Raw genomic sequence first — 18,563 nt, 5'->3', positions numbered from 1 at the left:
ATGTAAAATGGCTAGCTAGTTAGCGGGGTACGTTTCAAACGTCACTCGCTCTGAGACTTGGAGTAGTTGTTCCCTTTGCTCTGCATGGGTAACGCTGCTTCGAGGGTGGCTGTTGTCGTTGTGTTCCTGGTTCGTGCCCAGGTAGGAGCGAGGAGAGATACGGAAGCTATACTGTTACACTGGCAATACTAAAGTGCCTATAATAACATCCAATAATCAAAGGTATATGAAATACAAATGGTATAGAGAGAAATAGTCCTATAATTCCTATAATAACTACAACCTAAAACTTCTTACCTGGGAAAATTGAAGACTCATGTTGAAAGGACCCACCAGCTTTCATATGTTCTCATGTTCTGAGCAAGGAACTTAAACATTAGCTTTCTTACATGGCACATATTGCACTTTACTTTCTTCTCCAACATTTTGTTTTTGCATTATTTAAACCAAATTGAACATGTTTCAATATATATTTGAGGCTAAATAGATTTTATTGATGTATTAAATTAAGTTAAAATAAGTGTTCATTCAGTATGGTTGTAATTGTCATTATTACAAATACATTTTTAAAAATCGTCCGATTAATCGGTATCGTCCTTTTTTGTCCTCCAATAATCGGTATCGGTATTGGCGTTGAAAAATCATAATCGGTCGACCTCTAGTCCATATAACCAGTGACGAAAACCCAAAGACTGAAACTACTGCAGGTCATTATCACAGGGATCCCATTCAGTCCCGGCAGATTCTTGGGTCTACATGCAGAATCTGCCCACGGGAGAGTATTGGCATACTGAACATTCCTCGAGTGGGAAACCTTTGGGAAGTATTTAGGAAAATCTGAAAAAACATTGAAAACACTCATGAATCATCACTGAAACTCTGTTTCCCTACATTTCATTGCTAACTAGGTTTTACTCTTAGAAATGCATGTTGTCTTTGATGGAGGTGATACTGTTGAAGTAGTTATAAGATAATAACATTGTGATAGTAGTTTGAATGGGCCATTGTGGGGTGAGAGATGTTGTTTGTTCACTGCCACACTAGTTGTGGGAGAAGGTGTGTGTACACAGACTGTTGGTTTTATACCTCTATAGCACCTTACTAAACATTATCAGATCTGGAAAAATACTGCAGGCTTCATGTACCTGCAGGAGAATGTTTAGTAAGGTGCTATAGAGGTATAAAACCAACAGTCTGTGTACACACACCTTCTCCCACAACTAGTGTGGCAGTGAACAAACAACATCTCTCACCCCACAATGGCCCATTCAAACTACTATCACAATGTTATTATCTTAGTACGATACACACTTCTGATGTTATGAGAACAGTTAGACTGGTCTTAACACTATCGGTGTGATGTCAACACCTAGATGTAATGGTAAAGCAATGAAGCAATGGGGTGTTAATGACAACATTTTTGTCCACTATAGCAATTCTGAATGTATCCATTGTAGACCACAGGTGTTTTACAAGGTATGGAACAGATTGAAAATGTTAGAGCTGAAAGCTTTTTTTCACTGACGGATGTCAGCTGAGTGGAACTCACATGCGCCACCACATGACATCATTAAAAAAGCCTGACAGAGCTGTGGGAGAGGGAAAAGAATGCTTGGAAACAATGGATTTTTTCCCACCAAATTGTACTCTACATCTCGTATTATGCAATGACTTCTCATCTATTGATGAAGAAAATACACATTTTGCCAAGATAGGCAGCCCTTGCACCTAGAACTTAAACAAATAGACATAATAATAATTCATAATTAGGTGGGTGCTTATATTTATCCTGTTTCACACATGGACAAGTGTGTATATTATAGACGTGTGAATTGGAAATGTGTTTTTTGCATATCCCAACCCCCCCTTAGACATCCTCTGACAGTGGGGTCATGGCCAGGTTCACTGTATGTATGTTTAAATCCCATGTTGTTGATGCCTGTGGCTTTAAACTGTGTGCCACGGAGTAGTTAATCCGTCCTTAAGCATGCCATTCTCTCTGTAATCCACTGAAAGGAGGATCATGTTTACTGGGGGAAGTTGAGCCTCAACATATCTGGTGGTGGTTGGGTTAGTTAACACGATTCCAGGCTGTATCACATCCGGCAGTGATTGGGAGTCCCATAGGGCGGCGCACAATTGGCCCAGCGTCATCCGGGTTTGGCCAGGGTAGGCCGTCAATGTAAATAAGAATTTGTTCTTAACTGTCTTGCCTAGTTAAATAAAGTTTAAATATACAAATTAAACAAATAAGTGGAGAAACAAATGTTAAACACATAATTATATCCTGTTTCTGGTGATGTTTATGACACCTGTAAAGATAAGGGAGATTGGGAAAACCTGTTGCCAGTCTGTGTGTGACACAAGGCTGGCTTTAGCCCTGTCACCTTCATAGAAAAGAGTGACCTCTGCCGTGACACTACTGTATGTCTCATCCTATGAATGTCCAAGGGCTGTAAGGAAGGCTGTGGACACGTCATGGTCTTGTAATGTTCTCCCGGGTTAGTACATGAGAGAATCACCTCCTACTCATCCCAATTACAGCACTGTTGTTGTTGTGGATAGTTGTGGGTTTTATCTTAAAACCACAGTTTGCACAGCCCTAAAGCATCAAATTCAGTCAGAAAGTAGTATTTTCTCCTGCAGCTGCCCTCATATTTAATTTAGATCCAGAGTTGATAGTTTCTTGATCTGATTCACCAGGAATGGAGAAAGGAGCCTGCTGAGACTCAGTGCAACCGGACTGACAGTGTAGCATTTCACTCTTCAATTCACAGCCATAAGGGGCTAATACAATTTGAGACAACACCTGTTCTCAATATCTAACCAGAAGGCAGCCATGGTAACAGCCCCAAAACAGCTCCACAGTAGTAGAACCAGTCTCCCCTCAGTCAAAGGCTGCCTCTCTCCTCTATTCGTGGGGGTGGTTGCTAGGAGGCTGGTGGTTTTGTGTATGGATCGCTCCCATGGCACGAGGTCAGATGTTGTGGTTGGTAAAATGGAGCACACACCCTTGTGATATTCTCCGTTTTCCATCTGGAGTTCTGGGCTCGAGGGAGTGAGGGACATAGTAAATTACCAGTGATGTGGCATGGTTTTGTTATGGCTGAGCTCTCTCAGTCTCCAGTAATTACCGATGATACAAAGTTAGGAAGATTGTGTCATTGATGCCATAATGTTATTCCACTTATGATTGGGATACACCAAGTCAAATAGTAGATATAGTAAATATAGACTTAAAATAATGTAAAAAATAAGTCACTATTGCTTCTAAACATTCCCATAACTCCTCCTTCTGGCCAGCCTCTGTGCTGTCATGCGACAAAGAGGGTGTGCCATTGGAGGAATGAAGGGATACAAGGCTGGGGTAAATATGGTCAGATATATTCTACACAATGCCTGTCAGCATACCAATAACACCTCTATGCCAATGATGTCATCTTGAAATGATTCACCTATGTCTTTCTGGTTAGTTACTGAGTCATTAAAACACCTCAGCTCTCCAAGGTGTGTCTGAGTGAATGAGGAAATAGTTGAAGATTAAGTCTCTTGTGTGTTTATTCCCACTAACCAGAGAGAGATCAACTGAGAGGATAACAAACACCTGATTGTTCATAGTCATATAACACATACAGGAATCTAGACGCTGTAATTAGCACATCTTCTGATGACATCTGACGCTTGACGTTTGTGACTCATCAATGTTTAGTCAAATAGATGGAAAATGTAACATTCAGGAACATTGACCTCCACAATCAAGCATTTGAACATTTCTCCATTCTGTGTGTGTGTGTGTGTGTGTATGTGTGTGTGTGCGCGCGCGCGTGTTTGCGCGTGTGTGTTGGTTTTATTACTACAGACAGTGATAGAGGTTGGCATGACAAGTATTACTTACAGTCCTAGATTTATTTTCCTAATGAATTCATCACCACATAATCTGACACAAATATGCAATTACAGTACTTGGACAGATTTGTGGTTTGAAATATTTTTTACGCGAATAGCTTTGTGTTGAAATAACCCCACTGAGGAAATGCTACCCTGCCATTTTAGTTTCACTAACAACAATGACATCAAACAGCTCTGCTAGCTCTTGCATTTAAATGATGCCATGTTTACTCATTTGTGAAATATACAATCACATTCCTTGTATCATGGTCCTTGTGCCTGTACTTTGATATTCCTGTAACGTGTGAGTGTACATATGTGTGTGTGTGTGTTTCAGGCATCATGGAGCTCTCTGAGGACTGAGTTCATGCCTCTGAACCCAGCCCAACTGCACCACATGCTGAGGGAGTATAACCCAGGCAGGGCCTGTCCTGCAGACTGGAACCCCTCGCCAGACGAGGCGGAGGCTGCCCTCAGGACCAGTGAGTGGAACACAGATACAGCAGAGTCACGGCGGGTAGCCAAACAGACACACAGACACGTTCACGTGTATAAACCATATTTTGAAACAAACAAACACACGTATTTCTTGGACACAAACAAATTCTATGTAGCCTATGTAGTCTGTACGCTTGTGTATACAAACTCACTCTGCCAAGATTCAATCAGATCAGACTGTCGCCCATGCCCTGATAAGGTTACACGGAACCCAAATCAGCTGAGCGCGTGCGCCATCGTGCATAAATGTATTTTGTCCCCCTACACCAAACGCGATCGCGACAGGTTACGGCAGGTTAAAATATCAACACAAACTCTGAACCAATTACATGAATTTGGGGACAGGTCGAAAAGCATTAAACATTTATGGCAATTTAGCTAGTTAGCTAGCTAATTTGTCCTATTTAGCTAGCTTGCTGTTGCTAGCTAATTTGTCTTGGGATATAAACATTGAGTTGTTATTTTACCTGAAATGCACAAGGTCCTCTACTTTGACAATTAATCCAAACATTAAACGGTCAACCAAATCGTTTCTAGTCATCTCTCCTCCTTCCAGGCTTTTTCATCTTTGAACTTATATGGTGATTGGCATCTAAACTTTCATAGTATTACCACGACGACCAGCAACACAGTGCGTCTTTCAATCACCGACGTGGGTATAACCAATGAGGAAATGGCACGTGAGTACCTGCTTCTACAAACCAATGAGGAGATGGGAGAGGCAGGACTTGCAGTGCGATCTGCATCAGAAATAGAAAGGACTTCTATTTTAGCCCTTGGCAACGCAGACGCTCGTTAACGTGCGCAAGCAGTGTGGGTGCAATAATTGAATAATAGATTTCTAAATGTATTTTGCAATGTGACGCGAGTGGTGTAGTCAGGGTATTAGTAACTAGAGGCCTATTCCCTGTTGTGTCTGAGAGTGGCTGTAACGTTCTTGGTGTAGTGGGTGAGAAGTCAGGCGCAGGAAGCAGAGAGTTCAGGGTAGTGCCACTTTAATGGGGACTTAAAGGGGACTTAAACTGTCCAGCAAACCCCATGAAAATGGGAAACACGTAACCCACAGACGTGCACACAAGTTACACAAAAACAATCCCGCACAAAGAGCAGGCGGGCCTACCGGTAAATAAAGCCTGACTAATCAGCCTAAAACAAAAACAGGTGAAACCAATAAACAGAAAGGGGAGAAAGGATCAGTGGCAACTAGTAGGCCGGTGACAACGACCGCCGAGCGCCACCCGAACAGGAAGTCTGCCTGCCCCAGTCTAACTCCAAATTGGAGCATGAGTACAGGGGGAGGTTAGAGAGGAGAACCCTGTCCAGCCCAATCAGTCTCACCACAGAGTTAACTCTCAAATCCGCCCCTCGCAATATAGGACTTGGCACCTGTCTCCCTTCTCTGTCCCCTGTCACCTCACCTCTTCTGTGTGAATGGCCCAACTCCCGCTGGCACCCGCTGGGGGGAACTTTATCTTGTCCTAGAGGCCATGACTGTCTTTCTTTAACTGGAGAATCTAAAGGATTAACCTACAAATCAGATGTAATTAAGTTAATGAAGTAAAAGGAAATAACAAGTATAAATAATGTAGTGTACACCGTGAGAAAGCTCTTCCAGAGCTTCTGTTGTAATCTTTTCTGAGTCACGTCTTCTGTCTTTAATGATGTCCTGTATTTCCCTCCTCCTCTAGCTGGCATCCTGGAGAGTTTCGACAACCACCCTCCCCTTATCCTGCCCAGCAACACCTTCCACCTGGAGTTGGGTAAACCAATCACGGAACCCGCTCTGTTTGAGCAGCTCGGCCGTCTGCAGGACTTCATCCGTAGTCTCCCCACCAGTCAAACAACACAGCAGGTAACCACCTATCTGACCTTCTGACTTTGTGTACCCAGATTTTAAAAATATACGGCAGTGGCCACCCTGGACTGGTGGTGCTCAGTAAATGAGACATTTTAACTTTGATGTTTTTCCATCTCTGCTTTATTGACTTCTCCCTCCCTTCAGGCACTCAGCGGGACAGCTACAGACGCCAAGTCTGCGACCTCACGCTCCTCGCCCTCTGTCACAGTGGTGGTCCCTGGCCCAGTTCCCCGCCCCTCGCTCAGGGCAGAGGTGGACTCTTTGAGCCCTGCGGCGCCCCCTCAGGCCCGGGGGTCTCATGGTGACCTAAGCTGCTGCCTGGCAGAGGCAGAGTTGACCCACAAGCTGAAGAGTCTGGAGCTGCAGAACGCCCTACCTAGGAGTAGCCAGGCTGACCTGGGATGCCACAAGAGCCTGGCTCTGGACCCCTCCTGCCTGCTGACGCCCCCCAACACCCCCCAGGGCATGGGCCTGTCTCAGTTTGAGCTGGAGGCAGACCTGCAGGGAGCAGCACGGCAGCACAGGAAAGGTAACACAGAGGGCTATGTCATACAGTCAGGCATTCAGTTACAGAGCATTCAGTTACAATACAAACAGCTCTGATTGATAGAAAAGGAGCATAAAAAGCCATGTGTCAGCTGAAGTGTGTTATTGACCAATCATAACAGAGGATTGATGATGCTGTAACAGTGGGGGGCACATACTGTACATAGTAATACTAAAAGAAACTGATCCTGTCTCAATCCCCTTGGATGAATTACGAAGACAAAGAATAACAGAGGATCCCTTCATGGCCTTTCCCTCCCTCTGCGGGTTTTGATTAAAGTGATGTAAAACTCCTGTCACAGCAAATACAGCCACCTCGGCTCACACTGTGGCTCATGTACCTAACCCCTGGAGTTAGGTCGCTAGTGCCTCCCTAATATCAACCCACCAATGACTGACAGGCTCCATTAAACGAAGAATTTGTCTGCTTGACCCGGGAGACCCTGGTGCATATTTGTCCCCAGTGGCTCCAGGTTGACACAAGGTGCTTGATATGACAGGAGGAGGAGGAGGAGAGCGCTCATCCTCCCTTCATCTCTTCAACCCTATTGACTTTGGACAGAAACTACAGGTCATTGGAGGAATAAAGAGCTGTTCTGGGTGTGTAAAGGTTGTGTTCTCCCTGTAGGGTGGATTCCATGTGTAGAGGAAAGGCAATGTTCTCCTCGGGCTTATTGTTTTTTGAAGCTCTGCTCATGAGGTCATCTGTAGGAGTGGATGGGAGGGGAAAGCGAGCAGACTGCTCTCTGGTTATGATTTATTCTGTGGTGGAGGAGTTGAGTTGAGAAAGGGGAGGAAAGGACTAAACATCTTATTCTGTAACTGGGAGGGACACTTCCAGGGTTAACTTCCAGAGATAACAATGACGTCCCCCTCCCTAAAGCAGGTCAGCTTTCTCTAGCGATGTCTCAAACAATGTGTAAGATTCTAACACTTTTATATAAGTCCTATACCAGCCATACTCAACAGGCGGACCACAGTCCGGATCAAGTTCCTCTTGTTATGTCATTCACTGACAGACCTTAGAGAGCTATTTATAACCTGTCAGAAATGTTCAGTGGATTACTACTAGCCCATGTTAGCTAGATGGGTAAATTAGACTAACCAGCTATCTAAATCCTGTAGTTATCATGGCCAGATTACGTGCCCAGGGGCCTCAACACCAGCGGCCCGCATTGATTTTGTTCAGTTACTCAGGTATCATATGAACACACAGAAATGTCAAAATGTGTAGAATATCAAGAAATTAGCTTTAAAATGTCAAAATGCGTAGAATTTCAGGAAACGAGGTTTAAACTGACAACATTTTCTCTCAGCCAGCAATGTGGCTGTGTACAATTTAAACAGTTTGAGGTCACATGGGTTGGGAGGTGGGGGTTTGTTACTATGCCGATTAATGACAATACCTATCCGGACCTTTGCCACCTAGGAAATGTGTGTGACCGCCGACATTCTCAAATAGTAGTCTAGTGCACCTGTCCTATACAGTACATTGACCTTTTCTCAAGGGATACAATCGTTGAGTCAAACACCTAGCAAAAGAGAGTGAGTCTATAAGTTTGATGCCACTTTATCTAAAACATTGTGAGAATCCTGAATGTTTCTGATTTCAGATACCACAGTCCCAGGTCATATCAGTCCCAGGTCATAAACAACAGGTTAGATAATAAAAGCCCGTTAGTCCAGTAGAATCTTTCCTGTTGATTAACACCAGATACTTCCCTCAACTCTAAATCAGAGACAAACACTCTGTGTAAACATTTGATTGTGTGTAAGTGCTTACCGCCTGCTTAAAGCTCCCTGACCCCCTGTGTGGTTGTGTGTAAGTGCTTACTGCCTGCTTAAAGCTCCCTGACCCCCTGTGTGGTTGTGTGTAAGGGCTTACCGCCTGCTTAAAGCTTCCTGGCCCCCTGTGTGGTTGTGTGTAAGTGCTTACCGCCTGCTTAAAGCTTCCTGGCCCCCTGTGTGGTTGTGTGTAAGTGCTTACCGCCTGCTTAAAGCTTCCTGGCCCCCTGTGTGGTTGTGTGTAAGTGCTTACTGCCTGCTTAAAGCTCCCTGACCCCCTGTGTGGTTGTGTGTAAGTGCTTACTGCCTGCTTAAAGCTCCCTGACCCCTGTGTGGTTGTGTGTAAGTGCTTACTGCCTGCTTAAAGCTCCCTGACCCCCTGTGTGGTTGTGTGTAAGGGCTTACCGCCTGCTTAAAGCTTCCTGGCCCCCTGTGTGGTTGTGTGTAACCGCCTGCTTAAAGCTTCCTGGCCCCCTGTGTGGTTGTGTGTAAGTGCTTACCGCCTGCTTAAAGCTTCCTGGCCCCCTGTGTGGTTGTGTGTAAATAGGGCTTTACTAAAGCTTCCATTTTGTTGATCATAATCAGAACTCATTACGATCAATGGCCCTTGTCTTTATACGGGCTCTATGGTTTAATAGTTTGTCATAAACCTAAGATATTGTTATGAAAATGATGTACTATTGAACATTACCCACTTTCACAGAAATATTCTCTAATCATGTCATATCCCTGGTTATGACATTGACCATAGCTTCCCACCATGTATTACTGTGGCCTCCCAGTCCCATAGAGTGCTCCTGCTCTCTGCTCAACCTTGGTGGTTTTGGGCGCTAACAGTAACTTACCGCTATTTTGGTAGCATTGCTAATCCTTTAATCTGTAGCAAGAATTACAGAGAGGTGGTGATGTCAGGAGAGAAAAGATCAGTGGCTGATCCGTCATGGGAATTTACAGTTGGGTTGGTGCGTGGAATCTTAATCGGGACAGGCATTGTCCAGAGCAGGTCCTGTATGGGGAGCAGATGGGCTCGGGCTGGGGGAGAGCAGGGGAGACCAGAGGGGGACCAGGGGGAGACCAGGGGGAGACTAGGGAGACCAGGGGAGACTAGGGGAGAGCAGGGGACACCAGGGGAGACTAGGGAGACCAGGGGGGAGGGGGACACCAGGGGGAGGGGGACACCAGGGGGACACCAGGAGAGCAGGGGGACACCAGGGGAGAGCAGGGGGACACCAGGGGAGAGCAGGGGGACACCAGGGGAGACAGCGGGACACCAGGGGAGAGCAGGGGGACACCAGGGGGGCAGGGAGACACCAGGGGAGAGCAGGGGGACACCAGGGGAGAGCAGGGGGACACCAGGGGAGAGCAGGGGGAAACCAGGGGAGAGCAGGGGGACACCAGGGAGTGCAGGGAAAACCAGGGGAGACAAGGGGAGAGCAGGGGGACACCAGGGGAGAGCAGGGGGACACCAGGGGGGGGGTGAAAGTGTAGGGCATGCTGGTGGTACTGTTGCTGGTGGCTAGGTTGTTGTGACAAGATAAATACACCACAGAGCACCAGACCAACCTGAGGAAGAGCTTTCCCAAGGCCCCAAAGCTTTACATGTAGAGCTTGTTCTCAGTGGGGTTCTGTATGGTTCTCATTACAACGTCTATGCATTTAGTGGAGTCCCCACAGTTTTATAGCACTCAGACTTGACATGATTTTTATATAGAGTCCAAATGCAACATCTGTGTTCAATATTAGTGGTAGTTATATGTATGTTGAGGAGGTCAAGCCAACTGCGTGTCCCTCTGGAGCAGCTCAGATGAACCTCCAGTCTTTGATCCATATATATTCCTATTGGTAGAAATAATAATCCTTATAACACTAATGCCTCTGGACTACAAAACAAGCCAAGTATTGTGAACTTCTCTTTCATATGACCAGACAGACAGACAGACAGACAGACAGACAGACAGACAGACAGACAGACAGACAGACACACAGACACACAGACAGACACACAGACACACAGACACACAGACACACAGACACACACACACTCTCTCTGGGTGAGTAGAAAGGGAAAAGGGGAAACGAGGTGACACTGAAACACGTACAGCTCAGACAGAGACAGACAGAGACCCCTAGCAGGTACTGTAGAGGGAAAACCAAAGGGGAACAGACACTACTTTCATGTTTTCTCCTGTAGTAAACCCTGTCTCAAATTGCCACAGTGATATGATTTCTTTATAATTTCATTAAAAGGACCACAATAACAAGGAAAAGTATAACTTTAAACAGAGTTAAGGTTGGATTGGATACCGTGTCTAATGTGGGGTGTTCTTGTGTGTGTCTCCTCAGCAGGCAGCTGCCCAAGGGAATGTTCTGAGAGAAGGAATGGGAATGTGGAGGAAGAGGAGGAGAAAGAGGGGGATGAAGTGTTTACTGTGGAGCTACACAGAGGACCTCATGGTCTAGGCCTGGCACTGGTGGATGGAATGGTGGGTGAAATCCTTGTCTTTATTCCTCCACCTCCTCCTTTATTCATCTCCTTCACCCAAGTCTCATCTTCCTTTGTTTCTCTACCTCCCTTTCTTATTTGTTACCTCTCTGCATGGGGAAATCAATGGAACTTGAAAAAGCTCTAACATTCTGTTTGGTTACAAAGGTTACATATTCCCCATGATTAACTGTGTTACATCATCATGCATCAAAGTCAGGGAAATCTAGCTTGAAATTAATGATGAGTTGAACTGTGACGTAGATCTCAACTACAGATCGCAAGAAGAGCTGTTGAGCCTATGTGGGACTTTGTGTGTGTGTGTGTGTGTGTGTGTGTGGTTATGGTATGTGGGTGTGGGCTTAAGCTTGGGTTTACTAACAGGTGTACAACATGTGGTAAATGTGTTAACCTCCTTTTGAAGTCAGCCATGAACCACATTGAGAACACTAAGCTAATTTATTAGAACCGGTAGACTCCTCTATTGCACAATAGGCAGCTGCAATGGTTATTATTACCCTCATTCCAATGTCTGCCTTTGGCTTCAAATTCCACTAAAGTGCTGTTTTCATCATTTAATTCATAACAGAAACGTGCCTGGTCTGTGAAAGCCTCTACTCATGTATATGCATGCAGGTGTAGTGCTGTGGAGGATTCTATAGCATGTGGTGCCCCCTGTAGGATAGAGATGAAACAGCGGAGATGTTCCTGTAATGATGCTATAGTGCAGGTACGGCATGTCCTCAGTCCCAACCTCAACGCTTCCTGCATCCTCTTGTGTCCTGTGTAGAAAACACCTCTGAAGATGACTGGGATCTATATCAAGTCAGTGGTACCAGAGTCCCCAGCCGCCCAGTGCCAGAAGCTGAGGTTGGGAGATCGTATCCTGGCTGTGAACGGCATCAGTCTGGTGGGCATGGAATACCACATGTAAGTAGTGTAAGATGGAGACTGGTCTTTACCACCCTGTGTTGATTAAGAAGTTGTAATAGAGTACTGGATATTATTTAGGTAATAAGAGTTATAAAACACAACATAGAGTAGTGTCGTTCCCTCCCTCTGTTTAACACACCCTCTGACGTTCTCTCTCGTTCTCTCCGTCACAGTGGTAGAGAGCTCATTCGTTCATCTGGAGATGCCCTCAGATTGCTGGTGGCCAAACATGAGTCCAAATCAACGGGGAAGAGCTCAGTGATCACGTGCTGACTGGAAGGAAGGTTTCATTGGAGGCTTCCCCAAGTGACCGTTGACCCTCAGAAGGGAGCTTAATCTTCTCTTTTTATCCAACTAAGGAGCTTAGTTGTCTGTCAGTACTTTACGAGACGTGATCCTCAACCAAAGGATAAAATACACTTGACTGTTTATTTTGTTTTGGTGAATAATCTCTTCTCACTGAGTATTTTAAATGAAGCTTTACTGTACATAGAATGAACAGGAGGACACTCAAAGGTGGATGAAACCACTAGACTGAATCCACTATTGCTCAAGTCTTCTCTGAAGCACCCCTTTTGAATGAATGCAATTTCAAACGCAAACAATACATGTGTATCAACAACATGGTCCAGACAGCTTTGCAGAAGTGTTTTCTGTTGCCCCCTTTTCTTGCCAGCATGTGAATAAATGTAGATGGTGAGCTGTCCTTCGTACCCAGAAAACACTGGGTTTGGGAGAGTAGAAAAGAACAGTGGTTAAGGCAGGGTTGAGCTGTCTTCAAGGACACTATCTACTGACTACAAATGGCTAGAGCACAGCATTCTGTCTGAAGATTGCTCAGCTTTACAAATGCCAAAACCCATAAGGAGTTATGCAAATATACCATTTTTATAGAACTGTAAATTATAATGTATTTTTTGAGTAAAAACTATGACTCATTCTAATGTTGTAGTGGCTGTATACTTTGGATATTTACTGAAGTGCTATTAGTGAAATATTTTCTGAAGCACTACAGTATTACGAAAGGTTGTCAAGGACTCTATGGTTATCTATAAGGCATTTCAGTGGATTTCGGTGATAATCTAATATAGATTCCTGGAGGTATCACTGCTACACATTTCTGACTTTTCCCATGTGGTGACAGTGACACTATAACTTATGACTGTTTATGAAATGTTTATAAACAAATGACTCTTTATGACAGTTTTAAGTCAACTATCTCTCTTAACAGTGTTAAGTCTTCAATTTTATTGATGACAAATAAAAGAGTATTCCATTTTTTTATACTTCTTTGTCCAGTATTTTTGAACATGTTAAATAAATGTTATTTAGATTTTAAAGCAAAATCAGAGCTCCAAAATGCCTGAGTTATTCCCCAATCCCTACATCGCCTTCTACCCATAGAGGTTGTTGCCTCACAGACGGTACAACCTGCATCCCCAGATGGTTGAACTCTACGACGTGGGACGTAACAAGGCCAAATAAAGCAACGGCACACTTTGGGGTGAATAAGGACTCCAGCTGTTGACCAAGTGCTTTTAAACGGGGGGAGGTAGCAGGGAACCAAGGGTGTGTCTCACTCAGGGCAAACACGCTTTAGTGGGCCACCACAAGAGCCGCCATTTATAGTGCCCTTTGGTTTCCACTAGAGCAGCACTTTCCACTACACCACTCAATTTGACACACCCCAGGGTTCTCCACTGTGCCCTGAGGAAAATGGTTGTTTTGGCATTGAAAAGGCAATCTCACACTTTGCATACTTCATGCTTGCAGGTAAACACAAAACTATGTCAGAAGCTGCTGATTGTGAGGAGTGTTCTGCCCAAGTCGTCAATTTTCTCCCCCGGTATAACGCTGACATTAATGCACTTTTAATTATCAGATTAAATAATTAGCTAAACACAGCCAATTATCAACTGTAATTGCTTCGTGGTGCTAGTCACACAAAGATAAATCTGTACATCAAAAAAGTGCTGATATAGTAAGTTACACATAAGTTATACAGGTCACCTAGACAGGCCTTGATGCAAAGTAGTCCTCCCCAATCTGAGGTCGCTTAGAATCAAAGTAGTGGTCACAGTTGAGGATGGGGCAGTCAGTGAACTCCAGCCTGTAGTCATAGAACAGTGTTGCCTGTCTGGGTGAGTCCTCAGAGCCTCCAGTGAAGCCACACTCCCCCAGGGAGCTGTCTGGCGGTAGGAAGGACTCCTGGAAGGGAACTCTGGTTCTGAACACCTGCAGGCTGGTGGTCTGGATCCCAACCCGCTCCTCGATCACCCTGAACAGGCTGGATACCCTGGTGCTCCTGGGAAGAAACCACCTCAAAGCTCCCTGGATGGGCTCCTCCGTAGACAAATGGTATAAGTCTGATACTCAGAAGAATGAACCTGGAACATGTTTGGAAATAGAATAGGTGGTTGATAAATATACTGTCTCTTATGATCAGCTATGCTATTTTATACTTCTTACTGTGCAATGCAAGGTCTTTATGAGATGTGTCCCAAAGTGATTTAGCGCTGATCACAGAGTTACAAGGTCAGAAATAGCTTTGTCCTGAGAGGGTTGGTTGTCATGGTTAACCTCACAGACTGGCTGTTTTGGTATAGCAGCAATTTGTGGGCAGATCCTACATATTTACTGTTCATTAGTGCTGCTTGTTTGTTCCAATTGAACCACAGGAATTTGTGAAACAATTCATCTTGACTACAAATTGTTGGCTTTTAGCTTTGCCTCATTTTACACAGGCGACTTCGAACCTCCGCATAAACATAAATGGCTGACATGTATTTTCAATGGGAGTTCATTTTAAGTGGACCTGTCTGGGTGATGTACTGTAGCATGAGTATTTCTGTGTGTATAGATACTGTATGTCTGAGTGCTTGTTTGTGCAGTATGTAGTGTATGTGAATGTCTTACCTGTTTGTCTCAGGAGGTGGTGGGCTCCACAATCCCAGCTGACAGTTAGGACTGGGCTGTAGCTTCTCTCTAGTGATCTCCAAACAGCAGGGAACAGCATTCTCTTCTCTCTCATCCTTACCCTCCACTCTTTCAAACAGAATGATAAAACATCAATAGAAACCAATAGAAACATGCTCAAACATCCACACTAGAATGTTTGAGAATGGCGTGTGTGAGGAATGGCGCCGGAGAGGATGGCTGACGTTTTACGTGCTCCTAACCAACTGTTATCTGGTAGTAGCTTTTTCCTTTAACGAGTCCAATGAGTCCGACGTGAAAGACATACTGCTTTCCTGGGAACAGGCCCAAATCCCTGTCATTTGCGTGAAGAGAAGACGGAGAAAAAGGGGGAGGAGGTCAGGCTGCCTTCAGAGAATTCGTTGGTGAGCGAGTAAAATCCCACTGCCATCCGTTCTATTGGCAAACATGCAATCATTGGAAAATAAAATCGATGACCTACGAGCAAGATTAAACAACCAATGGGACATTAAAAACTGTAATATCTTATGTTTCACCGAGTCGTGCCTGAACGACGACATGAACATCATACAGCTGGCGGGTTTTACACTTTATCGGCAGAATAGAACAGCAGCCTCTGGTAAGACAAAGGGGTGCGGTCTATGTATATTTGTAAACAACAGCTGGTGCACGATATCTAAAGACGTCTCGAGGTTTTGTTTGCCTGAGGTAGAGTATCTCATCTGTATTTTTCATAGCTGTCTACATACCACCACAGACACTAAGACCACACACAATGAGCTGTATACTGCCATAAGCAAACAGGAAAATGCTCATCCAGAGGCGGCACTCCTAGTGGCCGGAGACTTTAACGCAGGGAAACTTAAATCTGTTTTACCAAATAAAAACGTGGTCTGATGAAGCAGATGCTAAGCTACAGGACTTGTTTGCTAGCACAGACTGGAATATGTTCCGGGATTCTTCTGATGGCATTGAGGAGTGCACCACATCAGTCACCGGCTTCATCAATAAGTGCATCGATGATGCCGTTCCCACAGTGACTGTACGTACATACCCCAACCAAAAGCCATGGATTACAGGCAACATCCACACTGAGCTAAAGGGGCTAAAGGGTAGAGCTGCCACTTTCAAAGAGCGGGACACTATGCTCTCCAATGAACCATCAAACAGGCAAAGTGTCAATCGAATCATCCCAATCTTCTTCTGGATCATCCAAATGCTCTCTAGCAAACTTCAGACAGGCCTGGACATGTACTGGCTTAAGCAGGGGGACACGTCTGGCACTGCAGGATTTGAGTCCCTGGCGGCGTAGTGTGTTACTGATGGTAGGCTTTGTTACTTTGGTCCCAGGTCATTTACTAGGTCACCCTGTGTGGTTCTGGGATTTTTGCTCGCCGTTCTTGTGATCATTTTGACCCCACGGGGTGAGATCTTGCGTGGAGCCCCAGATCGAGGGAGATTATCAGTGGTCTTGTATGTCTTCCATTTCCTAATAATTGCTCCCACAGTTGATTTCTTCAAACCAAGCTGCTTACCTATTGCAGATTCAGTCTTCCCAGCTTGGTGCAGGTCTACAATTTTTTTCTGGTGTCCTTTGACAGCTCTTTGGTCTTGGCCATAGTGGAGTTTGGAGTGTGACTGTTTGAGGTTGTGGACAGGTGTCTTTTATACTGATAACAAGTTCAAACAGGTGCCATTAATACAGGTAACGAGTGGAGGACAGAGAGCCTCTTAAAGAAGAAGTTACAGGTCTGTGAGAGCCAGAAATCTTGCTTGTTTGTAGGTGACCAAATACTTATTTTCCACCATAATTTGCAAATAAATTCATTAAAAATCCTACAATGTGATTTTTTTTCTCATTTTGTCTGTCATAGTTGAAGTGTACCTATGATGAAAATTACAGGCCTCTCTCATCTTTTTAAGTGGGAGAACTTGCACAATTGGTGGCTGACTAAATACTTTTTTGCCCCACTGTATATCGAAAATGTCCATTTATAAAGCCCGTTTGATCCATACAAAAACAGCTTAGAAAAACGCAACGTCACTACAAAATATTTCAAAAGTTGCCTATAAACTTTGCCAAAATATTTCAAATTACTTTTGTAATACAACGTTACGTATCTTTAAATGTTAATAATCGATCAAATTGTAGATGGGGCAATCTGTATTCAATACATGAACAAAAAGAAACAAACTCTGCTCATCACGTCTTGTGCAACTCACAAAATGGTCCCCTGTTCCGAGTTGGCCTACTTCCTGCCAACTCGGAACAGTTGAAATAAAATAAATAACCTTAGCCATATTCCAAACACTGGCAACATCGTGTGGAAGATGTAGGAATTGAAAGTATATTTCTATTAAATTTCCAATGGCAAAGACAATATAGGGAAGAGAGATGGGAAAGAAAAAAATAACACTAATTCTGAACAGTTAGTCCTCGGGGTTTTGCCTACTACATAAGTTCTGTTATACTCACAGACATGATTCAAACAGTTTTAGAAACTTCAGAGTGTTTTCTATCCAAATCTATGAATAATATGCATATCTTATATTCTTGGCATGAGTAGCAGGAAATTGAAATTGGGCACGCTATTTATCCAAAAGTGAAAATTCTGCCCTCTAGCTTTAAGAGGTTATTAAGCAGGTCAACATTCCCAAGGCCGCAGGGCCAGACGTATTACCAGGATGTTTACTCCGAGCATGCGCTGACCAACTGGCTTCACTGACATTTTCAACCTCTCCCTGTCTGAGTCTGTAACACCAACATGTTTTAAGCAGACCACCATAGTCCCTGTGCCAAAGAACACTAAGGTAACCTGCCTAAATGACTACCGACCGTCTGTAGCCATGAAGTGCTTTGAAAAGCTGGTCATGGCTCACATCAACACCATTATCCCAGAAACTTTAGACCCACTCCAATTTGCATACCGCCCTAACAGATCCACAGATGATGGAATCTCTATTGCACTCCACATTTCCACATTTCCCACCTGGACGAAAGGAACACCTATGTGAGAATGCTGTTCATTGACTACAGCTCAGAGTTCAACACCATAGTGCCCTCAAATCTCATCACTAAGCTAAGGACCCTGGGACTAAACACCTCCCTCTGCAACTGGATCCTGGACTTCCTGACCGGCCGCCCCAAGGTGGTAAGGGTAGATAACAACACATCCGCCACTCTGATCCTCAACATGGGGACCCCTCAGGTGTGCGTGCTCAGTCCCCTCCTGTACTCCCTGTTCACTCCTGACTGCACGGCCAGGCACAACTCCAACACCATCATTAAGTTTGCAGATGACACAACAGTGGTAGGCCTGATCACCGACAACGACGAGACAGCCTATAGGGAGGAGGTCAGAGACCTGGCCGTGTGATCAAAACAAAGGAGATGATTGTGGACTACAGGAAAAGGAGGACCGGGCACGCCCCCATTCTCCTCAACGGGGCTGTAGTGGAGCAGGTTGAGAGCTTCAAGTTCCTTGGTGTCCACATCACCAACAAACTAACATTGTCCAAGCACACCAAGACAGTCATGAAGAGAGCACGACAAATGCTATTCCCCCTCAGAAGACTGAAAAGATTTGGCATGGGTCCTCAGATCCCCAAAAGGTTTTACAGAAGCACCATCGAGAG

General features: G+C 44.6%; 1 protein-coding gene across 2 annotated transcripts in view; it reads left to right on the top strand.

Moving 5' to 3' along the window:
• The window catches only part of si:ch73-281f12.4 (RA_Radil_like and Myo5p-like_CBD_Rasip1 domain-containing protein), a 29,549-nt gene extending 16,273 nt beyond the window's left edge, over positions 1-13,276 (top strand). Inside the window, exons 10-15 of one of the 2 annotated variants that reach the window (XM_024433623.2) lie at positions 4,226-4,370; positions 6,075-6,238; positions 6,389-6,773; positions 10,922-11,058; positions 11,848-11,987; positions 12,164-13,276. In XM_024433623.2, coding sequence (XP_024289391.2) covers positions 4,226-4,370; positions 6,075-6,238; positions 6,389-6,773; positions 10,922-11,058; positions 11,848-11,987; positions 12,164-12,263 — 1,071 coding nt within the window. In that variant the 3' untranslated portion in view covers positions 12,264-13,276. Of the gene's footprint in view, positions 1-4,225; positions 4,371-6,074; positions 6,239-6,388; positions 6,774-10,918; positions 11,059-11,847; positions 11,988-12,163 lie in introns of both variants that reach the window. The other variant, XM_024433622.2, reaches the window with a different exon arrangement.
• Positions 13,277-18,563: the final 5,287 nt, after the last annotated feature.

Source organism: Oncorhynchus tshawytscha, linkage group LG09 (genome assembly GCF_018296145.1).
Source record: "Oncorhynchus tshawytscha isolate Ot180627B linkage group LG09, Otsh_v2.0, whole genome shotgun sequence".
Classification (NCBI taxonomy): domain Eukaryota; kingdom Metazoa; phylum Chordata; class Actinopteri; order Salmoniformes; family Salmonidae; genus Oncorhynchus; species Oncorhynchus tshawytscha.
This window is presented reverse-complemented; position numbering and strand designations above follow the sequence as displayed.